The 10,761-nt window shown below is 32.2% G+C and overlaps 5 protein-coding genes across 5 annotated transcripts; 4 read left to right on the plus strand and 1 right to left on the minus strand.

Annotated features, from left to right (window-relative positions):
• Positions 1-122: 122 nt before the first annotated feature.
• TPHA0E02270 (uncharacterized protein) lies at positions 123-1,343 on the plus strand (the record flags this gene model as incomplete). The annotated part of the gene is made up of 1 exon (XM_003685705.1): positions 123-1,343. The coding sequence occupies one exon, from the start codon at positions 123-125 to the stop codon at positions 1,341-1,343; it is 1,221 nt and encodes a 406-aa protein (XP_003685753.1).
• A 312-nt stretch (positions 1,344-1,655) lies between these two features.
• Positions 1,656-2,573, plus strand: YHI9 (Yhi9p; the record flags this gene model as incomplete). The annotated part of the gene is made up of 1 exon (XM_003685706.1): positions 1,656-2,573. The coding sequence occupies one exon, from the start codon at positions 1,656-1,658 to the stop codon at positions 2,571-2,573; it is 918 nt and encodes a 305-aa protein (XP_003685754.1).
• Positions 2,574-2,911: 338 nt separating this feature from the next.
• DAP2 (dipeptidyl aminopeptidase) lies at positions 2,912-5,503 on the plus strand (the record flags this gene model as incomplete). The annotated part of the gene is made up of 1 exon (XM_003685707.1): positions 2,912-5,503. One exon carries the CDS (start codon positions 2,912-2,914, stop codon positions 5,501-5,503), a length of 2,592 nt encoding a protein of 863 aa, XP_003685755.1.
• Positions 5,504-6,148: 645 nt separating this feature from the next.
• Positions 6,149-9,058, plus strand: RPN1 (proteasome regulatory particle base subunit RPN1; the record flags this gene model as incomplete). The annotated part of the gene is made up of 1 exon (XM_003685708.1): positions 6,149-9,058. The coding sequence occupies one exon, from the start codon at positions 6,149-6,151 to the stop codon at positions 9,056-9,058; it is 2,910 nt and encodes a 969-aa protein (XP_003685756.1).
• A 272-nt stretch (positions 9,059-9,330) lies between these two features.
• THR1 (homoserine kinase) lies at positions 9,331-10,404 on the minus strand (the record flags this gene model as incomplete). Its single annotated transcript, XM_003685709.1, has 1 exon — positions 9,331-10,404. One exon carries the CDS (start codon positions 10,402-10,404, stop codon positions 9,331-9,333), a length of 1,074 nt encoding a protein of 357 aa, XP_003685757.1.
• Between the last annotated feature and the right edge of the window lie 357 nt (positions 10,405-10,761).

Below are 10,761 nucleotides of genomic sequence, written 5' to 3' on the forward strand. Positions count from 1 at the left end.
CCTTTATATATTAGTATATATCTGTGTCTACCTTTTCGTTCTTATCGTGTCTGCATTCTTCGTGGGTCTGATTGAATCCATATTATAATAAATTAGCACATACAATTTCTTTTCATGTCATTATGGAAGAAGTTAATAAAACTAAAAATGGGAAACATAGGACTGAAAGGCGAAAAGCATACACTGCACACGGTGAACAAATGTTGATTAGTGAGAATTTCGACATTTTTAAAATAATACATAATAACCATCATAGTACAATTGCATTATCGAATTTTGCTAATGCTGTGGTGGAGAAAACAAATGTCACTATTAAAAAATTTAAGACAATGTCATCAACTAAAAATGAAACTGAGATTTTGAAAAATTATAAGAGGATTGTAAGAGAGGTTAAACTATTGAATTTCTTGAAGTTTAGTTCAAACATAATTCAATTATACGATATAGATGTCATTTGTACTAATGATATACAAATTCCGATGGATGTCTATCTATATGAGGAAGCGATGGAATCTGATCTAGACAAAATTATTAAATCTAATCAACATCTGTCAGACTTGCACTATCAAAATTTTTTAAATCAACTATTATCTGCAGTTAAATATTTACATTCTGCAGGTATCATTCATGGTGATATTAAACCAAGTAATGTGCTGGTTAATTCGGATTGTCAAATTAAATTAACAGGTTTTTCTTATTCGGTGTCAACTGAAACTAAAATAACTTCTAATGACACAATTAAAAGTAACGACTCACAATCTTCAAAATGGTACAGAGCTCCGGAACTGATTTTAAATTACAACGAAGTGTCAGAAGCAAGCGACGTATGGTCTATCGGATGCGTGTTGGCAGAATTATTTAGCAAGAGAGCATTCCTTAAGTCAAAAGACTATCTTGGTCAACTTAATCGACTATTACAAATATTGGGAACACCTCCGCAAAGCGTACTCAGTAAAATAAAGTCCAGTTCGGTCAAAGATTACATAAACAGGTTAGGCATAATACCAAGAGTCCGTTTCAATAAATTTTTTTCAAATATTAACTTCATCTCAATCGATATGCTAGAAAAGATGTTACAATATGATACAACTGAAAGAATAACAATTGATGATGCATTGAACCATACATATTTAAAGATATGGCATGAACCCAAGGATGAATTTGTTTCAAAGGAAAAATTCTCTTTTGAGTTTGAGAACATTACTTCCTTGACAGAACTATGTCAACTAATCATAAGGGAAGTTGACGATGACTCAACAAGCATGGATGAAAATGGCAATATCCAATATGCAGAAAAACCCACACTGCAAGATACAGATTCAAGTGAGGAATGGATTACGTAGTTGCAATTTTTAGACAATATTAAAAATACACTAATACACTAATAATGATAATATATATTTATATTTATCTCCTTATTAATAGAATAGATTTTATGACTCATTTATATTTGAATTTACTGTTTTATCCGATATTCAAATATCATCCTATAGCACCCATCACATTATTACGAAATAAAAACATATATAAAAGCGAGTCAACAACACGGCAAATAAGAATATGACCAAATTAGTTGGGGTAGCATAATTGAACTATCGTCTTTTCTTCATTTTGGAAGCTAATACGACGATAGCATACAGACCAAGTTAGTTAATATGGTAAACAAATTATTATTTAAGCAAATGGATGTTTTTACATCGAAACCATTCAAAGGGAATCCAGTTGCTGTTGTGAACTGCATGGATATCTCTGAAGATGAAATCTCGAGTGAAACAATGCTATCAATTGCCAATTGGACTAATCTTTCAGAAACTACATTTCTATTTAAACCTACTGATCCAACTAAAAGTAATTATAAATTAAGAATTTTCACTCCTGCGAATGAGCTTCCATTTGCTGGACATCCAACAATTGGTTCTTGCAAAGCTTATTTACAATTCACTGATCAAATTCAGACATTAAAATACATAAGACAAGAGTGTGAGGTCGGTATTATTGATCTCGTAAGTGATGTTGATACTGGGATTATTTCTTTAAAGGCTGAGAAAACTGATCTTGATAAATTAGAAGCAGACGTTGTGAAATTATATCAAGAAAGTCTTACTAATAATGGAAAACCAATTAAGCCAATTGATTCGCCATATGTATTACATGTCGGTCCAGAATGGGTAGTTTTCCTTGTTGAAGACAGTGAAACATGCTATAATGCAAACCCTGATTTTGGTAAAATGGCTGAGATTTCATTAAAATACGGTCATTCAGGTATTATTCTTGCCGGTAAAAAGAGTAAATTCGATGAAAACAGTTCTGTGTTAGAAATGGAAATGAGAGCCTTTGTTCCGGCTTATAATGTGAATGAGGATCCTGTCTGCGGTAGTGGCTCAATAGCATTGATCAGGTATTTGCAACAAAAGTATAACTTTTCAAAGACTACTAGAATTAATATTTCACAAGGAGGTAGAATGACAAGGGAAGGTCATATATATGCTGAGATCAAAGTTACTTCTGATGGTATTTCATACCACTGTGGTGGTGATGCATTGTGTGTCGTTGACGGTGTCATAAATGTATAGTTGTTTCACAAATTCCATGAAAAGAACAATCCTACGTTTTTAAATATAGGACAAATCTGTGTATCTAATTTTAAATAAATAAATAAACGATTATTAATCGACAATAGAAATAAGAATCACGATTTTTCTTCTTGTAGAATTAATATTTTGATATTACCTTTTCGTATAAGAAATGTTAATTATCTTTTTTTAGTATCTTTTAAAGTTCGATATAAAAAGAGACCGAATATTAGAATCACTCAAAATTAAAGAACTTTTTGTGGATTGCAAAAGAAGTCGACAGTAAAGAAAGCTGAGGTTCCTATTATTTTGACCCATAACCATTAAAAAACAGATTAATGACGGAATTCCATGATACAGAATATCAAAGCTTTGGAAATGAACCGGAAGATTTAAGGGAACTCACTCAACGAAAGAGGGAAAGAGTATCCTATTATTCAAATAGGTATTTTAAACCTAGTATAATATTAATACTCCTTATTTGGGGATCATATCTGTTAATAAACACTGTTGAAACTTTCTACAATACAAATAAGTCGAAGGAAAAATTGGATACTCCAAACAGTTACAAGTTACCTAATTCTTTGGTTACTGATAATGGGCAGCTAAAAGTAAATTTTAATAATGTTAGGAATAATACTTTTGTTCCAGAATTTCATTCATTACAATGGATAAAAAATGATGTTACATCTGATAATTTAGACATGGGCTTATATATGACGTACATTGATGAGAAATATTTAATTAAATCGGTGTATGATAAGGAATATGAAAAGGTTTTGTTTCATGGTAAGAAATTTGAATATGATGGGAAGTCGATTGATATAGATTCTATTATTGCATCATCAAACCTGAAATATTTGATAATAAAGGCAAATGTTATTTCAAATTGGAGACATTCGACACTCGCTACTTATTTCGAGTATGATATCAAAAAGAAAAGTATAAAACTTATAGGCGATAATATTTCATTTGTTGAATGGTCACCAAATTCGAATGAAATTGCATATGTTCAAGATAATGATATTTTTATATATTCTATTGCAGAAAGCAAAACGATTATTAGAGTAACTGCTGATGGCAATACCCAAATATTTAACGGGAGACCAGACTGGGTCTATGAGGAGGAAGTTTTAGAGAATGATAAAGCTCTTTGGTGGTCTGAGAAAGGTGATTATCTAAGTTTTTTGAAAATTGATGAGACAAATGTAAACGAATACACTATACCTTATTTTGTTCAAGAAGCATCATTAAATTTGGTTAGCCCTTATCCAGAAATGAGATCGATTAAATACCCAAAGAGTGGAACCCCAAATCCAACAGTTGATGTTTGGATTTTTAAACGTCAAGATCGGACTAGTTATCCTGCAAAAATAAGTTCAGTTATTCGAGACTCTGCAGATACTGAAATTAAGGCACTTAAATGGGAATCTTTATTAGTTACAGAAGTTGTTTGGATTGGAAATACTCATGTTTTGATTAAGACTTCGGATAGATCTTCTGAAGTATTAACCATTCTATTAATTGAAGTCGAAAATCAAAAAACAATAATAACACGCCAAGATACTTCAATTGATGGTTGGTGGGAGATTAGTCATGACCTATTGTATGTAAGTAGTGATGCATCCAAAAATAGAACATCAGATGGTTATATTGATTTGTATCCAGTAGATGGGTATAATCATTTAGCCTACTTCTCACCGGCAAATTCTTCAGAACCAATTGCTTTAACAAGAGGTGAATGGGAAGTTGTTAAAGGACCAGCTACATTTGATCCTGAAACAAACGATGTTTACTTTATAGGTACTAAAAAATCATCAATGGAAAGACATTTATACAAGGTAAATCTTCATAATCCTGAAAAAGTGACTGATATCACAAATACAACGGAAGAAGGAGTTTATTCTGTTTCCTTTTCTACCGGCTCTCGTTTTGCTTTATTAAGTTATATGGGACCAAATATTCCATATCAAAAAATTGTTGACTTCAAATCTTCAAATTATGATGATAAAAAAGTTAACAGTTCTTTTCAACCGGGGGAAACTTTATATTATCTAGAAACTAATGAAAAATTAGCAAAACGTATGGAGTTATATTCTGTCCCAGCAAGGACTTTTAGGGAATTGAATATTGGTGAAGATAACGATGGTAATGATATTTTGGTTAATTCATACGAAATATTACCAGATAATTTCGACCCTGAAAAGAAAAACTATTATCCTGTTTTCTTTTATGCTTATGGTGGCCCAAATTCACAACAAGTAGTCGAATCATTTGCAGTAGGTTTTAATGAAGTTGCTGCTGCTCAATTGGATGCCATTGTGGTTGTGGTTGATGGACGTGGAACAGGATTCAAAGGGGGGAAATTCAGATACCTCGTACGTGATAATTTGGGAGATGTTGAAGCACAAGATCAAATATCAGCTGCCAAGTTGTATAGTAAAAAACCATATGTTGATGCAGAGAAAATATCTTTGTTTGGTTGGTCGTATGGAGGTTATCTTACTTTGAAGACATTAGAAAAGGATGCCGGTAAATATTTTAAATATGGTATATCAGTTGCTCCTGTTATCGATTGGAGATTTTACGACTCGGTGTATACAGAGAGATATATGCATACACCACAGGAAAATGACATTGGTTACCAAAAATCAAAAGTTTCAAACGTGACCGCGATTGGAGAAAGTCAAAGATTCTTATTGATGCATGGTACAGGTGATGATAATGTTCACTTCCAAAATAGCATGAAGTTTTTGGATTTACTTGATATTAACGAAGTAGAAAATTATGATGTTCATGTTTTTCCTGATTCAGATCATAGTATAAGGCATCATAATGCGAATGATATGCTATATAACAGATTATTAAACTGGGTAAAATTGGCTTACACCGATCGTTTCCACAAGGATACTCTAATTTTTCAAAAATAGTAATAATTTCTTACTGCACGACGCATTTTACAATAAATATAATAAAAAATGACAATTAAATTAAATATGTGTATATGCATTTATATAAATAAATATACAATAAAGGTACATTCAATATGGTGATCTTGTTTTTACAACACAATCATAGATCTGAAAAATTTACAATTGGTACTTAATTGAGATTGGACTGGATTTGAAAGTATACTTCATATGATATTATCCAAATAAAATAACAGAATAAATCACATACAACTACCATGGTGTTGATGTACTTGGATGATGTTAAGTTAATAAATGGCAATCATTTTTAAATATGTCTCCCAAATACAATTTACGTCGTTGTGTCAAGTGACGGAACAATGTGACGTCGCTTAAGCCTTGTTCGTATATAGTGATATGCTACACTGTAATGTGTTCGGGTGGCAAAAAGTAAAGGTTTCTATATCCATAGTAAAATTTATTAACTGACTTAGAATTTTGTTAATTATTGTATATATAAATATATATATAAACGGTGCAAATAATATAATTAAATGTTATTTTGTTATGAACATTGTATTCCGTTTATAAAGGGTTTCGATAGTTCAATTTGAGATCCGCGAGTCAGCTTATATTAACCCAAGTTCTAAATTATTATAGTTCAAAATGGTTGATATCAGTGAAGATAAAAATGAAATTAAGGCAGAATTGCCAAATACTCCAAGTAAGGATGATAAATCCAAGAATAAGAAACAAGAGGAAGGTGAAGAATTATCTGAAGAGGATTTCAAGCTAAAATCTGATTTAGAGCTGTTGGTTGATATTTTAAAAGATTCTGACACAGCACTTTTTGAAACTTCCTTAAACCAATTGAAGGAATTCATTAAGAATTCTACAAGTTCTATGACTGCAGTTCCAAAACCGTTGAAGTTTTTACGTCCTGCTTTTCCAGATTTATGTTCTGTATACGACAAATGGGAAGATAAGAAGTTGAAGGCCCTAATCGCAGATGTTTTATCTGTATTAGCAATGACTTATTCTCAAGATAAAAAACATGATTCTCTAAGATTTAGATTACTTTCTGACGTCAATGGCATTCAAAGTTGGGGTCATGAATACATGCGTCATTTATCATTAGAAATTGGTGAAGTTTACAACGAACAAGCTGAGCAAGAAGCCAGTAAATCTGCTGAAAATGGCACTAAAGTAACTACTTCAGAAGAGACTTATAATTTTTCAAAAGATGAATTACTACACTTGGCACTAGAGATTGTTCCTTACTTTTTAAAACATAATGCGGAAGTTGATGCTGTTGATTTGTTACTGGAATTAGAAGCAATTGACAAATTGCCACAATATGTAGACGAAGGTACCTACAGAAGAGTATGTCAATATATGGTTGAATGTGTACCATTATTACCACCACCAGAAGATATCGCATTCTTACAAACTGCATACACTATTTATCTTTCAGAAGCTCAACTAACTGATGCTCTAGAATTGGCTATTAGATTGGGAGACGATGGTTTAATTAGAAATGTTTTTGATGCTTCTCCAGATGAAAGTGTACATAAACAATTAGCTTATATTTTAGCAAATCAAAAATCATCATTTGAATATGAAAGTGTACAAGATATTATTGGTAACACAAAACTATCGGAACATTTCCTATACCTAGCTAAAGCTTTGAATTTAACTGCCCCAAAAGTTCCAGAAGATGTTTATAAGAGTCATTTAGATAATTCTAAATCGGTATTTACCGGTACAGGTTTGGACTCTGCTCAGCAAAATTTAGCTGCCTCCTTCGTCAATGGTTTCTTAAACTTGGGTTACTGTAACGACAAATTGGTTGTTGATAATGATAACTGGGTATATAAAACTAAAGGAAATGGTATGACTTCTTCTGTTGCCTCCATCGGCTCCATTTATCAATGGAATTTAGATGGTTTGCAACAATTAGATAAATACTTATATGTTGATGAACCTGAAATTAAAGCAGGTGCATTATTAGGTATTGGTATTTCTGCTGCAGGTGTTCATGATGGAGATGTTGAACCTGCTTTATTACTGTTACAAGATTACATTACAAATAAAGATCAAAAGATCAGCTCAGCTGCATCACTAGGTTTAGGTATTGCTTTCGCCGGTAGTCAAAATGAAGAAGTTTTAGGTTTACTTCTACCAATCGCAGGCGATACCTCTCTACCTATGGAAACCTCGGTTATGGCCTCATTAGCATTGTCGCATGTATTTGTTGGTACATCTAATGGTGATATAACGACATCTATCATTGACAACTTTTTAGAAAGATCTGCCAGTGACTTAAAGACAGAATGGACTAAATTTTTAACTTTATCATTAGGGTTATTGTTTTTAGGACAAGGTGATGAAGTTGATGATGTTCTTGAAACAATGAGTGCAATCGATCATCCAATGGTTTCTGCAATGGAGGTTTTAATTAGCGCTTGTGCATATACTGGTACCGGTGATGTTTTATTAATTCAAGATTTATTACATCGTCTAACTCCAAAATCTGTTAAGAAGGGAAATGAAGAAGAAGTTGAAGAAGAAGATACTAAAGAAGCATTAAGTGAATTTTTAGGTGAACAGACGGAAAATGCCACTAAACTTGAAAATGCTGATGAAATGGATGTTGATGAGGAACCAACAGTAAAAGCTCAAGAAGATGGCACTTCCATAAAAACTAAAACTGAAAATGATGATGATGCTAAAGAAAAGGATTCCAAAAGCAAAAAGGATGAAGAAGAAAAAGATGAAGAAGAATTGAATGTCGATATTACATATGCAGTTTTAGGTATCGTGATGATAGTATTAGGAGAAGATATTGGTAAAGAAATGAGTTTACGTCATTTCAGTCACTTAATGCATTATGGTAATGAACATGTACGTCGTATGGTCCCCTTAGCTATGGGTTTAGTTTCCTTATCAGATCCACAAATGAAAGTTTTTGACACATTGTCTCGTTATTCGCATGATCCTGATATTGATGTTTCTATCAACTCTATTTTTGCTATGGGTTTATGTGGTGCAGGTACTAATAACGCAAGATTAGCTCAGCTTCTAAGACAATTAGCTAGTTATTACAGTCGTGAACAAGATGCATTATTTGTTACCAGATTAGCTCAAGGTTTGGTACATTTAGGTAAAGGTACCATGACATTTGATTTGTTTAACGATGCACATGTTTTAAATAAGGTCACATTAGCATCCATACTTACTGTAGTCATTGGTATGTCTACTCCAAGTTTTATGTTAGAACACCATGAATTATTTTTTATGCTAAACAGTGGTGTTAGGCCTAAATACATAATCACTTTGAATGAAGATGGCGAGCCTATTAAAGTAAATGTTCGTGTAGGTCAAGCTGTCAACACTGTTGGTCAAGCTGGTAAGCCAAAAACCATAACAGGTTGGATTACTCAATCTACGCCAGTCCTATTAAATCATGGAGAAAGAGCTGAACTTGAAAATGATGAATATATAAGTTTGACTAAGAATATTGAAGGGGTAGTCATATTAAGAAAGAATCCTGATTTTAACGAAGCTGAAAAATAGATATACATATATATATACTTAGATAATATAGTTATCAAATAATATTAAAACAATTAATGCACTACTTTAAATTTAATATGCAAAAGACAAGGACACATTTATTGTTTATTTACTAGTAATGTTATTTGGAAAGTATATGGTGAGAGTAACTTCTTTTTTCCTCAATTGTTTTTATTTTAAACAAAACTAAAATTCATGATATTCGAAAAAAATATAAGTTAATATACGTAAATACATTAAAATAAATCAATATAAGTTTTATTTTATAAAAATTATAGATTTTCAACAACTGCACCTTCGGTAGCTGGTTCCAATAATTTCCATGTGCATTCTACCTTATTTTTGGCAAATCTATTAATAATTTCTTGTGCAATTTCTTCAAAATTTTCAGTGGCCAAAGCTAAAATGGTTGGGCCAGCTCCTGATAAACAGATACCTAACAAACCTGGGAAGGTGGAGGGAGTCAAACTTGATAAGATATCAGATAAACCTGGAACAAGAGTCTTTCTGTATGGTTGATGAAGACGATCTTGCATAGCTGGGTAGATTAACTCAGGGTTTGGTGGGTCTAATGTCAAGGCAGTGGTTAACACAGCTAATCTTTGTAAATTAAATACAACATCACTAGTTGTGTATGCTTTTGGTAAAACACCTCTAGAATCAGCAGTAGAAAGTTCGAAATTTGGAATAATAGCTAAACATTTAATCTTTGGATTCCATTGATATTTAACATGTCTACCTATGTCTGACGGTGGCAATGGTGGAACCAAACCTGTATCTTCACCTCCACTTGGTTCTGGTAGCACTTCTGATAATGGAATTTCACGTCTTTCTACTTCTTGAGGAGTCAAATCTCTCAAGAAAGAACCACAGAAACCACCCATCATCGCAGCAGTAATATTGTCAGGGTGACGTTCGATCATCAAACAATAGTCTAACATTCTTTGCTTGGAGAAACCTAACTTACCAACTTCATTACCTAACATAACACCAGCTACAACTGCTGCACCAGATGAACCTAAACCACGACCTAACGGAATTGGGTTTTTGATAAAAACTTTGGTACCTGAAGGAAAACTTCTAATATTATTACAACGTAATACGTACAATGCTGTTCTTGTAATTAAATTGGCATCAGAAGCTAGGGGAACTGAGTCATAACCTTCACTATCCTTACTATATGAAATCTTACAATTATTAGCATCGCTATTTGTTTCACTAGCATTGGATGGATCAATTGTAGCCTCTAACTCTAGATAAAGGTTCAAACCAATACCCATTACATCGTAACCTGGACCGATGTTAGCAGATGATGCTGGAACTTTGATGCTAAAGCCTCTTACCATTTTATATTAACTTCTGCAATGATTTAGAAAATTATATGGTTTTCTTTTACAGCATGAAATTATATTTTCTATCAAATATGCAAAATTGCTTAATAAGAAAGCAAAAAATATATAACTATATACTTTAAATTATATTTAACTAAAATGAACTCTTTGAAGTTTAAACGAGATATTTTCTATTCTCAATCGTTATAGCCTTATTACGTTGGATCTAAATTATTCTTAGATATTTTTTTGCCATAACAGCACATTTTCACAATTTTCATTACTCATTTCCGGCATTTCAAGATTTTTCAGTATGATTCATAAAAAATGATATTAAACATAATTAGTCACAATAAAAAATGCCAAGATAAC

The sequence above is a fragment of the Tetrapisispora phaffii genome, chromosome 5 (assembly GCF_000236905.1).
Source record: "Tetrapisispora phaffii CBS 4417 chromosome 5, complete genome".
Taxonomy (NCBI): Eukaryota; Fungi; Ascomycota; class Saccharomycetes; order Saccharomycetales; family Saccharomycetaceae; genus Tetrapisispora; species Tetrapisispora phaffii.